Below are 23,790 nucleotides of genomic sequence, written 5' to 3'. Positions count from 1 at the left end.
TAGTCTTGTAAGGTTGGGATAGAAGCTGTCCTTGAGCCTGGTGTTTTATTTTTTTCAGGCTTTTGTATCATCTGCCCAATAGGAGAAGGGAGAAGAGAAATGTCCGGGTGGGTGAGGTCTTTGATAATGCTGGTTGCTTTACTGAAGCAACAAGATCCTGATGACAAGCAGAACATTAACTGGAAATCTGGAAGACTACTCACTTGCACAGTCAGAAAGAGTGATATACTTTGGTGCCTTGTAACAGCCGCAGATTAGATCTGACGAAAATCCGGAAAAGGATTGCAAAGTGTATTCCTGTGCCTGGTCTTCAGCAAGAAACCTTTTGTGCAGATAGCCCAACTATCAAGTTAATCTTTTACCTGCCTGTGTAGTCCAGGAACTGAATCTGGGCTCACTTTCTTGCTGTCATGCCTGCCCTCTTGTTGGTTTGTATGCATGACCAGCCAACGTACATGCATTCCCTCTGCTGGCTTGGCTGCTTGCCTCAGCTAGCATAGCAGTACAGCTAGCAGAGCTGCTGTCACACACTGTTAAAGACTGGTGAGAAGGCTGGGAAGTGAGGCTGAGGAGGAAAGAAAAGGATCAGCCATGATTGAATGGTGGAGCAGACTCAATGGTCCAAATGGCCTAATTCTGCTCCTATGTCTTATGGTCTTTGATCTTATGGACTGGGGTTCAGTCCTGATCTTGTGTGATGTCTCTTGTAAGTACTCCCTGCATCCCCTGGGTTTTCTCTGGATTAATGTTGGGTTAGTATAAAAGGATGGCTGGTGGTAACCATGGACTTGATGGGATGAAGGGCTTGTTTCTGTCCTACATGACTCCTTGATCAATATTGAAAATACTCAGCTGGTTGGACACATCAATGGAAAGTAAAGTGGAATTAAACTTTCCAAGCAATGGTCTTTCATTGAGCTCAGCATTTTAATCCAAATAATTGCCTGAACATAATTTTCCCAGTTGCTCTGGTGGTCTTTGATTTCATGACTCTGATGAAACTGATGGAGCAGGGCATTTTATTGTCAGAGACGTCCCCACCTCTACAACAGTGCCACTTTCCTACACCATCTCCATATCACTTGGCTCTACTAACATCCCCACTAACAAAATCTAACAATCACTGTTCAGAATGAAGCTAATTGCCGGGCCTCTGGAGCCCGCTGGAGCAGAATATTCTAAAGAATCACCACCTTCTGTGTGAAGTAACTCAGTTGAAAAGTATCTCTCTCTTATTCTGAAACTGTGCCCGCTTGTTCAAGTCTCCTCAGCCAGGGCCAACATTCTCCCTGCCTCCAGTCTATTGAGCCCTGACATTACTTAGTACATTTTGATGAGATCTCCTCTCATGCTTTTAAACTAGTATGGTGGGGAAGCTACTGCACAAGATCAAAGTGAGCTGCAGAGAGTTGTAAACTTAGTCAGCTCCATCATGGGCACTAGCCTCTGTAGCATCCAGGACATCTTCAAGTAGATATGCCTCAAAGAATCCCCATCTCCTAGGCCATGCCTTGTTCTTATTGCTACCATAAGGAAGGAGGTACAGGAGCCTGAAGACACACACTCAATGATTCAGGAATAGCTCTGTCATCCAGTTTCTGAATGGACATTGAACCCATGAGCACTACCTCACTACCTCTTATTTTATTTTTGCTCTACTTATTTAATTTAACTATTCATATATGTATACTTACCATAATTCACTATTTTTAAATGATTATGTAATGCTTTCATGCTGTCATAAAGCAACAATTTTCACAGTATATGCTGATTCACAGTATTAAACCTGATTCTGATTCTGAACCGTATAGAGTCAGAATCAGCTCTAGTGTACTCAGTCTCTCTACATTCTGTATGCCTTCTCTTCATTGCACACCCACTATGCCAAGTTTATCTAATTTTAGTTAAGGAAGCCAAAACTGTACACGCTACTCCAGATGTGGTCTCACTTAATTGAAGTAAGATGTCCTTACTTGGGTGCTACAAAGCAGTTTTATTGATAACGGAATTTGTTACAAGTTAAGACTTGAATAACAGAATTGTGGATTACTTGAAGTTTACAGGGGATAGAATGTGTCACTATCCAGAAATACTTGTAAGTAAAGATTTCAAAGCTAGCAGTAGTAAAATCAGGGAAGTTTACAGATATAGAAATCAACATTTTTTTTTAGTATTTGTAAGGATAGTCCATCCAAAATTTTCTCAGATGCAATCCTGCAGAAGGAACTGATTCTTGATCTTTTTGTGATACTCAATAATAAAGAAAAACAGACTTCTGATGACAGATGTCCCATTAAGTTTGTGTACGAATGATTTAACCAGATTAAGGCAATAAACTTATTATTGTCTCAGACTCTTAGTCATTGAAGCAAGGGTGACATTTAGCTTCAAGTCACCTATCCCTCTAATTCTCCACCTCACTTGCACTTTGACCCACTATTATTACTGTTGCAACAATGCCAACGTAATTTGAAGTGGCAAGTGTGAGAGAGGAGGAGAGGGAGACTGCTGCAGAGGGGAAGCCATTTCAAAAGAACAAGCCTTGCTGAGAGTGTTTTATTTCAGCCAATAGAAGAAAGGGAGGTATAAACGGGGCGGCCATTGCTTGAGTGGGCCGGTGTTATAGTGGGAGGCTTTGGATTAACAGGCTTGGGCAAGCACAGGCCAAGGCTCTAAGTAAGTTTTTTCTTTCTCTTTCTTTGTCTATTGGTACGAAGCTAGTCTGCTAAGAATGGATCAAGGTTTAGTGGTATGTTCTTTGTGAGAGATGTGGGAACTCTGGGAGCCCTCCAGACTCCCTGATAACTATATCTGCCTGAAAGGCATCAAACAGCTGCTCCTTAGAGAACACGTTAAGCAACTGGAGCTGCAGTTCGATTATTTTCAGCACATATGGGAGAATGAGGAGGTAACTGTTAGGAGCTACAGGATGATAGTCACCCCTAAATTACAGGAGGCAGAATCCTGGGTGACTGTCAGGAGAGAGAAAAAAGCTGTCATTGCAGAGTTACCCCTGTGACATTCCCTCAAGAATAAGTATACCACTTTGGGTACTGTTAGGGGCAACCTACCAGGGTGTAGCCGCTGCAATTACCAGCCGCACCACCAACCGGGCATATTAAAGTGTCCCGTAGCCGACCGTCCTCCTGATAATCTGGTAAACGACTGAGCTGTTGCATTGCACCAGCCTAAGTAGATGGGGCTGGATAAATTGGTTTATGCCATTCTGCTACAGCCAGAGGGGTGTTCTCTGGAGCTGCTTCATTTATGCCGTATCTTTTTAAGGAGAGGAATATTTTCTCTCCCCTGCAATTTACTATGGAATCGAATATAAACCTGCAGTCAGGAGATGAGTGGTGTCTCTTGGTTTGAGGAGTATTTACTGTGTTGTTGTAACCAAGTTCTGTTCTGTTTAGCTGATTCAAGTTTGGACTCTAGAACAGTTCTGACAGACAGACATACTTTATTGATCCCGAGGGAAACTGGCTTTCGTTACAGTCACACCAACCAAGGATAGTGTAGAAATATAGCAATATAAAACCACAAATAATTAAATAATAATAAGTAAATTATTCCAAGTGGAAGTAAGTCCAGGATCAGCCTATTGGCTCAGGGTGTCTGACACTCTGAGGGAGAAGTTGTAAAGTTTGATGGCCACAGGCAGTTGAGTTTGTAAACACTTTGGGTAATAAAGCCCCTATTTTTTTTCTCCTTTACCTGCTCTACCAGATTTATTCTTCCCCTGGTCCTTCACACAGGGGAAGCCTGGCTCTGTGGCTTAGAGGAGAAGAGGTTAGAAGAAGAACACATTTGTGATAGGAGATTCCATAATTAGAGGAGCATAGAAGACATTCTGTGGACATGAAGGTGACACCCAGATAGTTTGTTGCATCCTAGGTGCCATGGTCAGGGGTGTCTCGGATCGGGTCCACAGCATTTTAAAGGGGAAGGGGGAACAGCCAGAAGTTGTAGTACATCTTGGTACCAGTGACAGAGGTTGGAGCAGGGGGAGGAGGTTGTGAAGAGAGAAGACAGGGAGTTGGGGAGAAAGCTGAAAAGCAGGACCTCCAGTGTAGTAACCTCGAGTGCTGCCTATGCCACGTGCCAGTAAGAGTAAGAATAGGATAATCTAGCTGATGAGTTGGTGCAGCGGGCAGGATTTCAGATTTCTGGACCATTGGGATCACTTCTGTGGAAGGTATGACCTATAGAAAAGGAGGGGTTACATCTGAACCTGAGGGGGACCAATACCCTTGTGGGCAGGTTTGTTAGAGATGTTGGGGAGGGTTTAAACTAATCTTTCAGGGGGGTGGGAATCAGAGTCAAGCATGGGGCAGTTGCTAGACAAGTAAATGCAGTGTGTAGTGAGACAGTGAGGAAGGGCAGGCAGATGACCAGGCAAAATTGCAGTCAGTGGGAAGAGTTGAACTGTAACATGGATCCAAAATTGAAAAAGGTGATGAATACAGGACTGAAGGTGTTATATTTAAGTACACACACTATATGGAATAAGGCTGATGATCGTTTCACACAGTTAGGGGTTGGGAGGTATGAGGTTTAGAGCATCACTGAGTCCAGGCTGGAAAAAAGATCATTGTTGTGAGCTAAGGATACAGCTAAGGGACACCTAAGGTTACAGATTGCATCGAAAGGGCAGGCAAGTAGGTTGAGGAGGTGGGGTACCACTGTTGGTAAAAATGAAATGAAATCAAAGTGATGATATGTAGTTGGATGATGTAGAATCCTTGTGGGTAGAGTCAACAAATTGTAAAGGTAAAAAAAACCCTGAAGGAAATTATGTACAGGCTTCTGAACTGTAGCCAAGTTGATTGAGTTTACTAGGGGAAAGCAATTCTGGACTGGGTGTTGTGTAATGAACCAGATTTGATTAGAAAGCTTAAAGTAAAGGAGCCCTTAGGAGACAGTGATCATAATGTGATGGAGTTCACTCTGCAGATCGAGAAGAAAAAGATACTGTCAGATGTATCAGTATTACAGTGGAGTAAAGGGAATTACAGAGGCATGTGAGGGGAGCTGGCCAAAGATGATTGGAATGCGATACAAGCAGGGATGACAACAGAACAGCAATGGGTAGTTTCTGAGGGCATTTTGGAACATTCAGAATAGATGTATTGCAAAGATAAAGAAGTGTTCTAAAGGGAGGATGCAGCAACCATGGCTGATAAGTGAATTCAAAGGATTGGGAAGCTTTTAAAAAACAACAAAAGGCAAATAAAAAGACCACAAGGAAAGAAATGATGAAATATGAAGGGAAGCTAGCCAACAATATAAAACAGGTTTTTACAGATTTATGAAGAGTAAAATAGATGTGAGAGTGGATGAGGTAGTAATGGGGGACAAAGAACAAGTGGATGAACATAATAAGTATTTTGTGTCAGTCTTCACTGTGGAAGACCTAGCAGTATGCCAGAAATTGGAGTGAGTCAGGGATTGGAAGTGAGTGTGGTTGCTATTACTAAGGAGAAGGTGCTTGGGAAGCTATAAGATCTGAAGGAGGATAAGCCACCTGGACCAGATAGACTACACCCCAGGCTTCTGAAAGAGGGAGCTGAAGAGATCGTGGAGGCATTAGAAATGGTCTTTCAAGAATCACTAGGTTATGGAATGGTTCGAGAGGACTAGAATGCAAATCCCAACCCACTCTTTAAGAAGAGGGGGAGGCAGAAGAAAGGAAATTAGAGACTAGTTAGTCTGACTTTAGTGGTTGGAAAGAAGTTCCAGTCTGTTATTAAATATGAGGTCTCAGAGTACTTGGGAGTACATTATAAAGTAGGCCAAAGTCAGCATACTTTCCTTCAGGGGAAATCTTGCCTGACAAATCTGTTGGAATTCTTTGAGGAAATAACAGGGAGGATAGACAAACCAGCATTTGGCTTAGATTTTCAGATGGCCTTTGACAAAGTGCCACACATGAGTCTGCTTAACAAGATAAGAGCCCATGATATTACAGGAAATATACTAGCATGGATAGAAGATTGGATGACTGGTAGGAGACAAAGAGTCGGAATAAACAGGGGCCTTCTCTTATTGGCTGCTAGTGACTGGTGGTGTTCTGCAGGGATTGGTGCTGGGCAGTGTTCCCTCTAATTTTAGTAGTCAGTGTGCGCAAAAATCTTATGTTGTGCAAATTTTTTTCCTGTGACAAAAGTATCTGCGCACTGAATGCGCACATGGCACAGTTTATGTAGGTTTACAAAATATTTGACATAAAACTGCACAGAATAACAACAAAATGACATAACAAATAATATGGTTTCATCAACTGCTAACGTGTAAAAATCTGCAGATGCTATTTCTTCAAACATGTCTTTCTGAACAATATAGTTGATAGTCTCCAGAAATTCGAACGCATAATTTTTGCTTCACCAGCTGTCTGGGAGTTGAACATACTGTACTTCTACATATGTTCATTAATGTGTTGAACTGAATGTAAAGAGTTACTCATTTTAACAGCTAACAACACACTGTCGATAAGAACTTTGATGTCCTCTGGGTTCGATCATTTTCACTCTTGCTCATCTGTGCTCAACCGTAATATGTGTAGCACTCCTGTAACGGGTAATGACGGGTTCTGTTGCCTGAGCTTTTGTACACCGTCCAAATGTGATTTACTTGCCAAATGATGCTTCAAAAAGTCAAGTTTCCAAATATGATCCCACTTCTTTCCACGAGCAAATTCTCCAGCAACTTTTGCATCACGACAATAGAAACATAACTCCAGTTTCCGAATCATATATAAGTATTTCTCATAGCTGAACATTCATGACCTCATGAGCTTTCAGTGTAATTAAAATTGAAGCCATTCAATTTTAAACAAATTTGCAGTTCTTATGCACTTCTCGCCCTTTGCTACTTTTGAATTCGACATAGTGAATCAGTATTTTTTTCAATAAAAACTTAGTAAACTATATACAGGATTTTAAACAGATCTTTGTAAACTTTATGATATGAACACTGTCCGCCAATGATGGCTGCCACTGTGATGCAGCTGTACAAACCGGAACAGGAAAGGTGAGGTGACGTTAATTAATGACATGCATTGTGGTATTTGAAAAACCGACTACCTAGTTAACAGAAAAATATAGCTAAAAGACTATTTTCAATAAGTATAATTATTAATTACTACATTATTTTAGGTAAATAACCTTTTGTGCGCACACTAATTTCCTTTGTGCGCCAGTTGAAAAACGTGTGTGCATGCACACACACACACAGCTTAGAGGGAACATAGGTGCTGGGAACGCATCTTTTCATGTTATATGCCAATGTCTTGGATTTTTGAATTGATGATTTTTGTGGTTGTTTGCTGATGATACAAAGATAGGTAGAGGGGCAGATAGTGTTGAGGAGGCAGGCGGGGAGTCTGTAGAAGTACAAACAGATTGGGAGAATGGACAAAGAAGCGGCAGGTGGAATATAGTGTAGGGAGGTGTATTTCCATGCTCTTTGGTAGAAGCTTGTTTAAACAAGGAGAAAATTCAATAATCAGAGGCGCAAGGGGACTTGGGCAGCCTTCTGCATGACTCCCTAAAGGTTAACATGCAGTTTGAGTTGGTGGTAAGGTAGGCAAATACAATTTTGGATTTATTTCAGGGGAACTAGAATATAAGAGCAGAATTGTGATACTGAGGATTTATAAGGCATTGATTTAATAGCACACCTGCAGTATTGTGAACAGTTTTGGGCCCCTTATCTTAGAAAAGATGAGCTGGTGTTGGTGATGGTCCAGAGGACGTTCATGGGAATGATTCCGGGAATGAGAGCATTAATATATGAGGAGCGTTTGAATTCTCTGACCTTGTTCTTGCTGGTGGTTAGAAGAATGAGGGGCAATCTCATTGAAACCTCTTCAGCATTGAAAGCCCTGGATAGAGTGGATGTGGTGAGGATGTTTCCTATAGTGGGTGAGTCTACAACCAGCGGGCACACCCTCAGAACAGAGGAATTTCTTTAGCCAGAGGGTGGTGAATCTATGAAATTCATTGCCTCAGACAGTTGTCACTGAATATATTGAAAGTGGAAGTTGATAGGTGCTTGATAAGTCAAGATGCCAAAAGTTAAAGGAAAAAGGCAGGAGAATAGGGTTGAGGAGGATAATAAGTCAGCCATGATAGAATGGTGGAGCAGACTTAGTGGACTGAATGGCCTAATTCTGTTCCTAAGTCTTAAAGTCTTATGGTAAGTCAAAAGAAATTTATTGGCACATTGCAACTTTTCTTGATTTTGTTAAAACTATTCATTTCCGGTATAAGATCAACCATCTATAATAACTGGTTCAAATGGTTCTGTTATTTTTAATCAGAGAACGTAGACTGTATACAAACTGAAATGCTTGTTTTTGCAACCACTAGAAACAGAACCCCAAAAGAATAACTGAGAAAAAACATTAAAACCCCAAAGTCCCCTCTCCCCCTCCCCCACGCAAGCAGCAGCAAACATCAAACTTCCCCTCCCCCACATCCATTTCAGCAAAAAATTGTCAGTGCCCATCACCCATCCAGCAAGAGCAAAGCACTTAAAGAGTCACCATGATCTGCAATCAGCAAAAAACTATTGTTTACCTGATAGATTGACATGCCACAGGTTCTCTATCTCTCCCCCCCTCTCTCTCTCTCTCTCCCTCTCGCTCCAACAAGGACAGAGAGGTATAACCATTTTTCACAATGAATGGGGAGACTGACGGTTGCTGTTTCGGTGTTATTGTCTGCTGTAGTACTTTTTTATTTGGAGGTTCTGCCACCATTGGGAGAAGGAGAGAGAGAATGTGACTACTTGGCTACAGTGACTTCCGTCCATACATCTGCCACAGTGAAATCCGAATGTTCCATCTCCCGTGACGCCTCAGTTTGGCAATACCCGCCTGGAATTGGTTGTCTTCAGGGCTGCACCCCAGAGGCACCATCTTCCAAGCTGTGCCTGGAGAATGTTGGAAAATGGTTGGCCGATGGGCTCAAAGAACGGGAACTCAACTGCTATAGAAGAAATGCAGTTTTAGTGCCAATTGTAGATCAGGACCTCGATAAAAGCAGAACCACCTAGAAAAGGGAAAAAAAGAAACATTAAAGAGAGGAATTTAAACTTTTTCCACAAATGAGCTTGAAGACATTTACATTAGTAGAGCTGTTAATGTGCAGATAAAATTATCGCTCATGTTCAGTACAGAAAAGTAGGTGATATGCATTCTATACTCACTCCTTACCAATTTACTATTATTTGATATTGTTCTATCCTAGAAATTAGAGGAGTATTCTTCTCTACAAGGAATACTTCACCAGACTGAACCATCCTTTAGCTTTATTAGCCATTTTGATGAATTACAGCAGCATTAAAATCTGTAATTTTTTGAGGGTCCTCCCTTACCACTTGCAATAAGCCAAGCTGTTGCTTATAGAGAAATATTGTCTGTCCATGAGGCCTGTGATTGAAGCCTTTTTAAAATAAGTAATACCATAAAGAGAGCACTGGGCAGTGCATTACTTCCAAAAGTATTTGGATAGAGCTTGGCGATGGTTTGATTTAGTGAACCTGTACTGACAGAGCTCCAACTTGAAATCAGCTTAACTGTAACCAAAATTAAACAGTTGTGTTGACAAGAGTGAAAGGTGTTGGGTAATATTTGCGAGATGCTGTTATTGGATTGAAACTGTTCTTTATTAAAATGTGCAATAACTTCTGGCAGAAGACTAGAGGGAAGAAATCCAAAGAATTGCAGCAGCAAAGACAGCTGAAAATTCATTCATATTCTGCAGAAAATACTAACATCTGCTCAGGCTGTTCTCAACTGGCCAGCATGGCTGAATTTAATCATCTTCACTCGCCAAAGTTCAAGAGTATTTTCTTCTAATTTATGTGGCCAGATGTATAAAGATTGCAATACTTATTACCCTCTTGCCACAACAGAGTTTAGGAAAACAACCATGGATTAGAACAGGTTTGGATCCTCCAGTTAATTCTTCCATTGAAACACAGAACACCCATCACAACATCTGATGGTTTCTTGAAAAATTCCAAATACTTCCCCAGCTAAAATCCATTCTAATACCCGAGTTTCTTTTGGGTGACATGCTTCCTCACAGCAGAGGTGAACCCACATCTCTTACCAGTTTATGTCAGCAAGCTCACTGTCTTAGTTGTTGTTCAGCCTAGTAACAGGCTTGACTACGTCCAAGCTGACCTTTTTGCCTATTGGCCCTAATCCAATTTGCTTACATTAGGAACATATCCTTCTGTGTCTTGTCTATTTAATTGTCTGCGAAATGCCTCTTAAACTTATGGTTGTATCTGATTCCACCACGTTCTCTGGCAATGTGTTCCAGATAACAAACACCACCAGAGTTTTTTAAAAAATCCCTGGACCCCCTATAAAAGTCCAATTTCTCATTTTAAAACTATACCTTCTTGTTTTGATACCCCTAACATGGAAAAACATTTTGACAATCTAACCTATCTATGCCTTTCATTACCTTGTATACTTCTATTAGAATATTCCTCAGCCTTCTTCATTCCAGAGAAAGCAATCCCAGCCTATCTAATCTCTCCCTGTGATCCAATCCTCCAATCAGGGCAATGTCTTGCTCAACACCATTGCACTCTGTCCAGCACAATAACATTCTTCCTATAGTCTAGCGACCAGAACTGCACACAATACACCGTTTAAATTTGCAATACAATACTCCAACTTTTATTTTCAATAGCCTATGAGACATGCCATATACTTTCCTGATCAAACTGTATTACCACCTTTAGGGAATTATGCACTTGGATTTCTAGGTGTACTGGGATATATATTACAAACAAGCAGCAAAAGTCCCAGCAACAGTCTCTGTGGTACAACACTAGTCACAGATTTCCATTCAGTGTAGCACCCTTACACCACTACTGCCTGCCTCCTTTCACCAATCCAATTGACCAGCTTGCCTTGGATCCAAGTAACTTGACCTTCTGGAGTCTACAATGTGTCAAATGCCTTACTAAAGGCCATAGATATAGGAGCAGATTTAGTCTGTTTGGCCTTTTGTGTCTGGTCCACAATTTGATCATGGCTGGTTTATTATCCTTCCCCATTCTCCTGCCTTCTCCCCATAACTGTTGATGTCCTTTGACAGTTGAGAGGGATAAGCCCTGATGGAATGGTAGAGCAGAATCTGCCATGACTTGTTCCCAACCTGTGGTTTAAGGACCCCTCAGTTAACGGTAAGGCTTCATGGCATAAAATATTGGGAACCCCAGTTCAAGGTGCTCAAATGGCTTAATTCTGCTCTTCTGTCTTATGGTCTTACAGTCCTTATTCCTTCAAACAAATGCATGACCATACACTTGCCTATTCTGTAGTTCATCTAGCACTTCTTTGCCCATTTGTTGGAAGTGTACCAAGCTGTAACTATTGGCAGTCTGGTGGGGTGAATGCAGCTGGAACTTACAGACATTGCATAGAATTTCTCCCTTGGATAGGATTGTTTGCAGTGCTCTCCGATCTCTCTCCCTCTCTCTCAGTAGCTCTCTCATAGTGTGGGTCAGTTTGCAGCCTAAGCTCTGCAGTTGAAAAGAGAGCTAAATGTGTATCAGCTTCCCATTGTTTAGACTAGAGTCTGGTCCAAGAACATCTCCTTTACATATACTAGCAAATAGCAGCATGAGAGTTTGGTTGTTCCAAGAATGGCCAACATTAGGCTCTCCACAGAACGATACAATCTTAATTCCCAGGCAAAATTCCAAATGACTATTGCACAAGCATGGGATAACTGTGTGTGTGATTGTCATGGAAACTGGATCAAAGGTAATTTTTGAACTAAAAGTGTTCAATTGAATTGTTGTGACTGGTGTGACATAATCACAGTCTGCTTTGCAAATAAGTGATTTTCAAACACGTAATATTGAAAAGGAAATGCTGTGCAACCTAATTTATAGCCAATTACGCTTCATAAAGTTCTTAAGTAGCTTTCCAGCTAAGTATACAGTGTGTTCCAGCAGTTATGGACCATAAAGCATACATGGACCCTTTACACCACTTATTAGCTTAATGTTCTTTTCTGTTTACATTCATTTTCCCTTTTCCAATAGCAACTTCTCAAACCATGAATTATAATGTAAAGCAGTGTGGTATTCACATTAGCTCAATATGGGCAAAGTCGGCAAAGGGTTAACATTGCTGGAGACACTACACACCCAAAAGGGTCTAAAAGTAGAATTTGACATGTTTGACCATTTGAGCACCTTGGACTGGGGTTCCCAATCCTTACCGTTAACGGAGGGGTCCGTAAACCACAGGGTGGGAACAATTCATGGCAGACCCCCAGAAACAAAGCTGCTCCTTATCAGATTCCATTAGCAGCAATATTCTCAACATTTTTGCCTTTAGATTCCTCCAGAACTCTAGTAAAGATAGATCCATTAGCTGAGCCTGTTGTATTGCTTCCTAGGGCTGATGATTATCTTCTGGGCTTCCTACTCTGACTAGAATGGGCAGATGCTCAAAGATTTCCAGCAGGTTAAGAGTGTCATTAATTACAGATGAGGCAATCTGTGCATTCCAGATAACCCAAGTATTTTCATAAATCACAGGGATTCCAATATGTTTGTAATCACTGTTCAGGATTTTACCAATGACAGTGCTCAGTAGCGAGAGGGTAGAATTTGTTGCCGCGGACAGCTCTGGAGGCCAAGTCATTGCGTATATTTAAGGCAGAGGTTGATAGATTCTCGACTGGTCAGGGCATGAAGGGATATGGGGTGAAGGCAGGAAATTGAAGCTGAGACAGAAGATGGATCAGCCATGATGAAATGGCGAAGCAGACTCGATGAACCAAATGGCCTCATTCTGCACCTACATCTTGAGGTCTCAAGACTGGAGCTGCAGGAAGAATGCATATTGAGTGTATATTGTGCACAGCTCCAGGAAGGATGGATAGAAACAGAGAGGAATTAAGGCTTGCGGCAGATCTGTCATAATGATATCCAATAGCAGGGCAGGTTTGAAGGGCAAGGTGACATACTCTTGCTTCTATATTCTTGTATTCTCAGTAGAAGGGGACAATATATTAACTGCATTGTTTGCTGCATTGATTTCCATCAACACAGTAAAACTCAATCAGTAACATCAACGAAAGCAATACAAGTAGCATGTACAACAGCTAGGATCTGATTTATTACCACTGACTCTCATGACATGAAATATGTTGCTTTGTGACAGCATTACAGTGCAAAGACATAAAAACTGCTGTACATTACAAAAATAAATGAATAGAATAAGAAGGTAGTGTTTGTTCATGGACTGGTTAGAAATCTGATGGTGGAAGGAAAGACAATGTTTCTGAATTGAGTCCGAGTCTTCAGGCTCCTGTATCTCCTCCCCAAAAGTAGTAAAAATTGAAAAAGGCATCTTCCAGTCAGCAATCCAGGGTTTCCCAGCCTGGGGTCCACAGGCCCCTTGCTTAATGGTATTGCTTTATGTTCCATGTCAGAAAAAAGGTTGGGAAACCCTGCCTTTCGTCCAATATCCACCTGAAAGTATTTGTGACACAGCTATCCTGCAATTATCCAAACATAGCTATCCCCGTGTTGATCCTAGTCAAATCACATCTTTCTGGTACAAAAATGAATATCCTATACAGTAATCAAGCGCATGAAACTGGATATTGATACAATTGAACATGTTTTATATGATTCTAAGAAAAACCAGGAACATAACATTTTGTTGGACACCGGTGATCAAGTCCATATTGAATTACAAAACTCTTCTCTTCCTCTTGATGCTGTTCTTACAACTAAACCACTGCTTTCATCTCAGTGACTGTTAGATCAGTACTGAGATGTTCTTGGCTGACAACCATTGGATTTTAAGCAGAGACTGTCCAAGTCCATCAGCGGAGCATATCCTCAAGCATTGGGACTTGAGCTAGTTTGTCGTAAGATTACATATGGAAGTGAGATTAGAAATAGAAGCATGAGATGGAATCGTGATCTCCAAGTCATTTTTTAGCATCATCATTCACAATTAGTTCCTCCCACTTTGCAAAGGAACACTCTACTCCAAATAAATGATGCACTGTTACACTGAGACTAAGGTGTCTCTATCCTTTAATGTGGATAGATTGGCATATAGGATCTGTATGTCCCACACTGTGGTCTCCTTTGATTCTACAGCTGATGTTACGTGTCCACTTCATTCACAGAAGAAATTTTACCAACATTCACCTGTCAATATCCTGCATCATTTCTGTAGTACTGGACAGAGTGAATGTAAATATTCTTCTGCTTCACATACTTCTTGCCACCTCTTAAAGATTATCATTCTTATCATTGCAAGAACCATTCTTACACCATGAGAATCTGTAAATTGTGCTATAAACACTTCATATGACACAATGGTTGTTATTGACAGACTGGCAAGAAAATGCCTACAGACTTTTAAACTGGCCTCAAAATAGCATCTGTAAAGTGTTTAGAGATTTCCACTCTGCTTGAGTATGTGACCATTTTGTGGTGCAAAAGCTGACATGAGTTAACTCATTTCTCTTCAAGCAGTCCTTCCTGGTGAAGTGATCTCTCTCCTACAAGTCCTTTGGGGCCATGTATTGTATCTGATGCTCCTGGTGCAGCCTTCTGTATATCAATCAGATAGGGGACTTGCTTTGTCAAGCACCTAAACTCTGTCTGCCACAGAAAGCAGGATCTCCTGCTGGTCTCCCAACTTTTGCTTCTGACCTCTCTCCTCACCTGCCTATCTCCTCCCCCTGGTGCACCTCCTCCTCCTCTTTCTTCCATAGTCTACTCTTCTCTCCTATCAGATTCCTTCCTCGCCAGCACTTTGCCTTTTTCTACCTATCACCTCCCAACTTTTTACTTAATTTCCCCTTCCCCACCCATCTGGCTTCACCTATAACCTAACGTCCTTCTTCCCCTTCTCCTACCTTCTTATTCTTAACCTTCTCCCTTCCTTTCCAGTCCTGAAGATCCTCAGCCAGAAACATCGACTGTTATTCATTTCCATAGATGCTGCCTGACTTGCTGAGTTCCTCCAGCATTTTGTGTGTGTTGCTCAAGATCTTCCAGTAGCTTCCCATTTCAATTTGACTTCTCATTCCCATTCTGACATGTCTATCTATGGCCTCCTCTATTGCCATGATAAGGCCAAATTCAGGTTAGAGGTGTAATCCCTCATATTCCATCTGGGTAGGCATGAACATCGATTTCTGCAACTTCCAGTAATTTCGCCCCCCTCCCTCCTTCCCTCATGGAATGCAGTCACGGGTGGTGGTAGAGGCTGATACATTAGAGTCATTTAGAAACTCTTAGATAAGACATGGGTGATAGAAAAAGATGTAGAGTTATGTGGAGGGAAGAGTTAGATTGATTTTATAGTAGGTGAAAGAGTCATCACAACATCATAGGATGAAAGGCCTGTACTCTGCTGCAATATTTTATGTTTTTCTCTGTTTTCCATTCCCCATTCTGGTTATTCTCTTACCCCCTTCCCTTCTCTCCTGCTCATCACCTCCTTCTGGTTCTCTCCTATCAGATTCATTCTTCTTCAGCTCTTTATCTTCTGCCTATCCTCTTCCAGCATCTTACTTCATTCCTCCTCCCCCACCCATGCACCTTCCCTCTCATCTGGTCTCATTTATCACCGGCCAGCTTCTACTCCTCTCCATCCCCCACCTAATTTAGGTTTCTGCTCCCTTCTTCGCCAGTCCTGTTGAGGGGTCTCAGCTCGAAACGTCAACCATTTTCTATCCATAGATGCTGCCTGACTCATTGAGTTCCTCCAGCATTTAAAGTTTATGGTCATCTGACTGTACATATAGTGTATATAACCAAATGAAGCAACCTTTCTCCTAACCACAGTGCACCCACAAAACCCTCATCATACACAGCACATAAAACAAAATATTAACACAAATAGTTGATAGAATATAATTCAAAGTGCATGTTGTGTACAGCACAAGTACACAACTTACTGTCCTAGTGACGAAACCTCGATGGTGGCAGGTATTCATTAGTCTCACAGGCTGAGCTTGTGTTTATAACTCATTTCTTTTGGGAGATTATGTGGTACTTGTGATAAAACCTAACTTCTTGTTAGATCATTTTAGGTAGGAATGTAAAAGTGAGTTAAATAATGGTGACAAAAAGCTGGTTAGGATAAGAAGCAATAAGGAACGAACATAGGAAGAAACCAATAGATGAAGGTCAAGGACCTCTGGCTAACATTATACATACATATATATGAATTTGGCTTTTTTTGACACTGATCAACAGAAAAAGTCTCTATCATTTCAAAGTGAAAACAAACCTCTACAAAGTGATCTAAATTAATTACAAATGTGAAGCACAAAGTAATTGATTGTACAAGTATTCGCTCCCTTTAATATGACACACCAAGTCAGCACTGGTGCAGCCAGTTGGTTTTAGAAGTCACATAATTAGTTAAATAGAGATCTGTTTTTGGAGAACTGTGTGCAGTCAAGATGTTTCAGTTGACTGTAGTAAAAATACAGAATCAGAATCAGATTTATTATCACCAGCATGTGACGTGAAATTTGTTAACTTAGCAACAGCAGTTCAATAGAATACATAATATAGCAGAAAAAAACAAAATAAATTACTACTAATATTAAATAAATAAGTAAATCAATTACAGTATACATATATTGAATAGATTAAAAATCATGCAAAAAAAATAATATAAAAAGTGAGGTAGTGTCCAAGGGTTCAATGTCCATTTAGGAATCAGATGACGGGGTGGAAGAAGCTGTTTCTGAATCGCTGAGTTTGTGCCTTCAGGCTTCTGTACCTCCTACCTGATGGTAACAGTGAGAAAAGGGCATGCCCTGAGTGCTGGAGGTCCTTAATAATGGACACTGCCTTTCTGAGACACTGCTCCTTGAAAATGTCCTGAGTACTTTGTAGGCTAGTACCCAAGATGGAGCCAACTAAATTTACAACCCTCTGCAGCTTCTTTCAGTCCTGAGCAGTCACCCCCACCCACCCCTCCCCCAGTGATGCAGCCTGTCAGAATGCTCTCCACGGTACATCTGTAGAAGTTTCTGAGTGTGTTTGTTGACGTACCAAATCTCTTCAAACTCCTAATGAAGTACTGTATAGCCGCTGTCTTGCCTTCTTTATAACTGCATTGATATGCTGGAACCAGCTTAGATTCTCAGAGATCTTGACACCCAGGAACTTGAAACTGCTCTCTCTCTCCACTTCTGATCCCTCTATGAGGATTGGTATGTGTTCCTTCGTCTTACCCTTCCTGAAGTCCACAGTCAGCTCTTTCGTCTTACTGGCGTTGAATGCAAGGTTGCTGTTGTCGTACCACTCCACTAGTTGGCAAATCTCACTCCTGTATGCCCTCTTGTCACCACCTGAGATTCTACCAACAATGGCTGTATCATTAGCAAATTTGTAGATGGTATTTGAGCTATGCCTAGCCACACAGTCAGGGGTATAGAGAGAGTAGAGTTTGTATCTGGAAGGTCCAACTGCTGGTGAGCCAGTATCCTGGCAGAATCCACACCATGAAGACAAAAGATCGCTCCAAGCAACTCCACGAAAAGGTTACTGAAAACCAGAACTCAGGAGATGATACAAGAAAACTTCCAAGTCATTGAATATCCCTTAAGTCAATCAACAAGAAATGGAAAAAATATGGTACGGCTGTAAATCTGCCTAGAGCAGGCCATCCTCAAAAATAGAGGGAGTATGCAAGAAGGGGACTAGTGAGGGGGGGGCACCAAGAGACTTGTGACAACTCTGGAGGAGTTACAAACTTCAGTGGCAGAGATGGGAGAGACTGCACATACAACAATTGTTGCCTGGGTGTTTCACAGCTTTACGGGAGAGTGGCAAAGAGAAAGCTACTGTTGAAAAAACTCACATGAAGTCTCAGCTGGAGTTTGCCTGAAGCACGTGAGAGACAGCTGGAAGAAGGTTCTATGGTCTGATGAAACCAAAATTGAGCTTTTAGGCCATCAGACTAAATGTTTGGTGTAAGCCAAAGGCGGCACGTCATCAAAAACAACCCATCCCTACCGTGAAGCATGGTGGTGGCTGCATCATGCTGTGGGGTTGCTTCACTGTAGCAGGCCCTGGAAGGCTTGTGATGGTAGAGGGCAAAATGAATGCAGCAAAAATGCTGGAGGAAAACCTGATGCAGTCTGCAAGAGAACTGTGACTTGGGAGAAGATTTGTTTTCTGGCAAGACAGTGACCCCAAGCATAAAGCCAAAGCTACACAAGAATTGCTTAAAAATAACAAAGTTTATGTACTGGAGTGGTCAAGTCGGAGTCCAGACCTCAATCCAATTGAGAATTTGTGGCTGGACTTGAAAATGGCTGTTCACTCATGATCCCCATGCAATCTGACAGAGCTGGAGTAGTTTTGTAAAGAAAAATGGGGGAAAATTGCAGTGTCCAGATGTGCAAAGCTGATAGAGACCTATCTGCACAGATTCAAGGCTGTGCTTGCTGCCAAAGATGCATCTACTAAATACCTACTTGAAGGGGTGAATACTTATGCAATAAATTAATTTAGTTTTATATTTGTAATTAATTTAGATCACTTTGTAGAGATCTGTTTTCACTTTAACATGAAAGAGTTTTTCTGTTCATCAGTATCAAAAAAGGCAAATTAAATCCACTGTGATTCACTGTTGTAAAACAATAAACCATGAAAACTTCCAAGGTGGGTGAATACTTTATGTAAGCTTCTGCTGCTCTAAAATGCCTGGTTATTTGAGCTACTATTTCCTTCCTGTCAGCTTGAACCAGTCTGGCCATTCTCATCTGACCTCTGTCATTATCAAGGCGTTTTCAGCCTCAGAACTACCATGCACTGAATGTTCTTTACGTTGTTTTTCACACCATTCTCTGTAAACTCTGTAGATTGTTGTGTGTGAGAATCCCAAGAGATCAGCGGTTTCTGAGATACTCAAACTACCCCATGGTCAAAGTCAGTTAGATCACATTTCTTCCCCATTCTGATGTTTGGTCTGAACAACTGAACGTTTTGACCATGTGTGCATGCTTTCATGCATTGAGTTTCTGCCCCATGATTAGCCAATTAGACATTTGCATTAATGAATATGCATAAAGGTGTACCTAATAAAGTCCACTGAGTGTATATATAAAGGCAACATTTTCCTGGTGGAAGAGAATTAGCTTTGAATCCATATGTTATTTTGTGAAATATTCATTTCCCCATCTGCTCTATGTTGTATTTCAGGACTCACATGCCAAGAAGATGTTAATGAATGTGAAAAAGTGCCGTGTTTTCCTGGAGTCCCGTGTCTCAATAGCTTTGGATCATTCCACTGTGGAAGCTGTCCCGGAAAGCTGAAGGGTGATGGCCGATCTTGCAAAGGTGGGTAGTATAGGCCTTGCTTAAATGAAGTTCACAGTAACTTTACATTTTTATAGAAAAATGCCATCTTTTGGTTTATGTTATCAGATTTATTATATAAATATGATCATTCAGATTGCCTGCTGTTTCTCTTTAGCCCATGAAATGTTAAACATCTGCACAGCATCTGCTCAGAAACTTTGAAAGGCTATTCTGTGCAAAATTAAGCAAATAGTTTTAAATTAACCTCTTCCTACAAAATTTGCTTATTTTTTTAAAATCTAAAAGGGTGGATTGCATAATAGAGCCAATAATGCTGAGTCCCAGATTTGCCATTGGATTGAGGAAATTTATTTGTAAAAAATATTAAAACACCTCTCCTGAGTCTTAATGATTTCTATTCATCAACTTTGAAGTACATGGCTGAAAAGTTTGCAGATATTGTTGGATACATTTTAAAGTACATCAGAACGTGTATACTCGTAATGGATTGGGAAATATAATCTTTGCAAACAATGCAAAGGATGATGTCTCAAAGTTTGGACCTTTTGCCTTTTTAAACATTATTTAATATTTAGATCAAGCACTTCAATTTTATGGTTTTGAAATGTCTCCGAATGTAGTTGTTATATTCAAATCTGCGCAAGTATTGATTAATGAAGGAAATCCAAATAGAACATAGAGACTAGGACTATATTCTAAAGCACTAGGTAATGAAGAAAACTTGCCTAACCTGGACTTTATTCTTTTAAAAGAAAAGGAGATTTGTTAGTGAATTTTCATATTTTCAAAATACACTATATTCAGAAAAAAAGTTTTGTCAAATCCAGAATTTTGACAGACAGACAGACATACTTTATTGACCCCGAGGGAAATTGGGTTTTGTTACAGTCGCACCAACCAAAAATAGTGTAGACAATATAGCAATATAAAACCATAAATAATTAATTAATAATAAGTAAGTTATTCCAAGTGGAAATAAGTCTAGGACCAACCTATTGGCTCAGGGTGTCTGACACTCTGAGGGAGGAGTTGTAAAGTTTGATGGCCGCAGGCAGGAATGACTTCCTATGACGCTCAGTGTTCAATCTTAGTGGAATGAGTCTTTGGCTGAATGGACTCCTGTGCCTAACCAGTACATTATGGAGTGGATGGGAGACATTGTCCAAGATGGCATGCAACTTGGACAGCATCCTCTTTTCAGACACTACCATCAGAGAGTCCAGTTCCACCCCCACAACATCACTGGCCTTACGAATGAGTTTGTTGATTCTTTTGGTGTCTGCTACCCTCAGCCTGCTGCCCCAGCACACAACAGCAAACATGATAGCACTGGCCACCACAGACTCGTAGAGCATCCTCAGCATCATCCGGCAGATGTTAAAGGACTTCAGTCTCCTCAGGAAGTAGAGATGGCTCTGACCCTTCTTGTAGACAGCCTCAGTGTTCTTTGACCAGTCCAGTTTATTGTCAGTTTGTATCCCCAGGTATTTGTAAACCTTCACCATGTCCACACTGACCACTTGGATGGAAACAGGGGTCACCAGTGCCTTAGCCCTCCTCAGGTCCACCACCAGAACCTTAGTCTTTTTCACATTAAGCTGCAGGTGATTCTGCTCACACCATGTGACAAAGTTTCCCAAAAAAGGCTTTGATTTAATTCAAGACAAGATAACAAAACAAGAAATACTGGAGTCTTTTTCCTCTTTTTTGAATGTGTAAAATTGGTTTCCAGTGCAGGTTAAACAGATGATTTAAGAAAGAAAAAACTAAATAAAAATCAAAAAATCCTTGGGATTACAAGAATTCCAAAATGAAAATGGAAGTACAGAATCCATTCCCTATTTCCCTCATTGTGTCCAAAGTATACAACATTGTTTCTGCAATGTATGGATTTATTTCTATTATAGCAACCTGCCCTCCCTTTAGCACTACATATTGATCTGTTGTCTACACATGTGCATTGTTCTCTCTCTCTCTGCAATGTGAATGCACCAGTTAAAGCCATCTCCCACATGCGTGCCGTTATTTAATTGATATGTAGTTATGCATAGACAGAACAGTTTCACTAATCAAGCACAAGAAATCTGAACATCTTCCCCAAAAGCCTGGTACAACCCCAGTGGCACTGGTGCTTGAACTTTCAAATGAGCTGTTTCATGGTTCCTTATTTCAGGGGAACCCACCAATCAGTCATTTAATTTAGGCTGAAGCATCATTTATATCTAAGAAAAGAATGGATCAGAGTCTAACTTTGTCTAGTACTAGCTGATCGTTTTACTGGCAGCTGCTTACAGCATACGAAATCTGACATGAAGCCATTGAGGCAGAGACTGGGAGAAGTAACTTGTCCGTGAAAAGCATATGAGAAAATAGGAGCAATTGTACGCCTCTTGGCCTCTGAGGCCTGTCCTACTATTTAGTGTGATCTTGGCTGTATGCTGTATGCGTCAATTCTTCTGTGACAGTTTTCCACAGACCTCGGTTCCCTGGAGACTCAAATGCTTGCAAATGCTGGAATCTGGAGCAACAAACAACCTGTTGGAAGAACTCAATGAGACCAGCAGTATCTGTAGGAAGACAGGACTGAAGCGGCATTTCAACCTGAAATGTTGACGATCCCTTTTCCCCCCAGATGCTAGTTACTATGAATTGTGTATGATGACATAGATGTATTTTGATATTAAATTAACTGTGAACTTTGAGTTCCTCTAGCAGATTATTTGCTGACCTCATTCCCTGATCTTTCAAAAATTAATCTACCTCCTCTTTAAATATCTCCTGTGATCAAGCCTCCACCACCTTTATATTTCAGTTGTCAATTGTCAAGCCTTTAATTTGCAAATTTATCCCCTTGTTCAAGTGGAGCTGGCCTCGTGGCAGGATTCTTCCTTCACGTGATAAGCTGCAAGATGCCCTGCATTCATCTCATACAAGCCCAGTTATTAGGTGTTGCACAGTGGCCACTAGTAGAACTGCTATCTCGCAGTGTGAGGTTTGGTCCACACTCCAGGTGCTGCCTATGTGGAGTTCGGATTTTCCACTAGTTGTTCCGGTTTCCTCTTCCATTCAGTCCTGTAGATCCATATGCCAACGGGTCACTGAAAACTGGTGCAAGGCAAGTGGTATAACTGTGGTAGTTGATGTGAATATGGGGAGGGGACTGTGAATGAGCGCTTGATGATCCATCCAGACTTGGTGGACTCATTTCCATATTGTATATCACTGTGACTCTATAAAGATTCTCCCATTAGGAATTCACTTGTTTCAATAGCATATAACCATATAACAATCACAGCACGGAAACAGGCCATTCCAGCCCTCCTAGTCCGTGCCGAACTCTTAATCTCACCTAGTCCCACCTACCCGCACTCAGCCCATAACCCTCCACTCCTTTCCTGTCCATATACCTATCCAATTTTACCTTAAATGACACAACTGAACTGGCCTCTACTACTTCTACAGGAAGCTCATTCCACACAGCTATCATTCTCTGAGTAAAGAAATACCCCCTCATGTTTCCCTTAAACTTTTGCCCCCTAACTCTCAAATCATGTCCTCTCGTTTGAATCTCCCCTACTCTCAATGGAAACAGCCTATTCACGTCAACTCTATCTATCCCTGTCAATATTTGAAATACCTCGATCAAATCCCCCTTCAACCTTCTACGCTCCAATGAATAGAGACCTAACTTGTTCAACCTTTCTCTGTAACTTAAGTGCTGAAACCCAGGTAACAGCCTAGTAAATCGTCTCTGCACTCTCTCTAATTTATTGATATCTTTCCTATAATTCGGTGACCAGAACTGTACACAATATTCCAAATTTGGCCTTACCAATGCCTTGTACAGTTTTAACATTACATCCCAACTTCTGTACTCAATGCTCTGATTTATAAAGGCCAGTGTTCCAAAAGCCTTCTTCACCACCCTATCTACATGAGACTCCACCTTCAGGGAACTATGCACTGTTATTCCTAGATCTCTCTGTTCCACTGCATTCCTCAATGCCCTACCATTTACCCTGTATGTTCTATTTGGATTATTCCTGCCAAAATGTAGAACCTCACACTTCTCAGCATTAAACTCCATCTGCTAACGTTCAGCCCATTCTTCTAACCGGCATAAATTTCCCTGCAAGCTTTGAAAACCCACCTCATTATCCACAACACCTCCTACCTTAGTATCATCAGCATACTTACTAATCCAATTTACCACCCCATCATCCAGATCATTTATGTATATTACAAACAACATTGGGCCCAAAACAGATCCCCGAGGCACCCCGCTAGTCACCGGCCTCCATCCCGATAAACAATTATCCACCACTACTCTCTGGCATCTCCCATCTAGCCACTGTTGAATCCATTTTATTACTCCAGCATCAATACCTAACGACTGAACCTTCTTAACTAACCTTCCATGTGGAA

At 41.1% G+C, this 23,790-nt stretch overlaps 1 protein-coding gene across 1 annotated transcript in view; it reads left to right on the top strand.

Moving 5' to 3' along the window:
* The window catches only part of LOC140714540 (von Willebrand factor D and EGF domain-containing protein), a 308,836-nt gene that overhangs the window by 201,730 nt on the left and 83,316 nt on the right, over window positions 1-23,790 (top strand). Inside the window, exon 19 of the mRNA XM_073025817.1 lies at window positions 19,246-19,383. Coding sequence (XP_072881918.1) covers window positions 19,246-19,383 — 138 coding nt within the window. The remainder of the gene's footprint in view (window positions 1-19,245; window positions 19,384-23,790) is intronic.

This window comes from Hemitrygon akajei, chromosome 2 (assembly GCF_048418815.1).
Source record: "Hemitrygon akajei chromosome 2, sHemAka1.3, whole genome shotgun sequence".
NCBI classification, from domain to species: domain Eukaryota; kingdom Metazoa; phylum Chordata; class Chondrichthyes; order Myliobatiformes; family Dasyatidae; genus Hemitrygon; species Hemitrygon akajei.
This window is presented reverse-complemented; position numbering and strand designations above follow the sequence as displayed.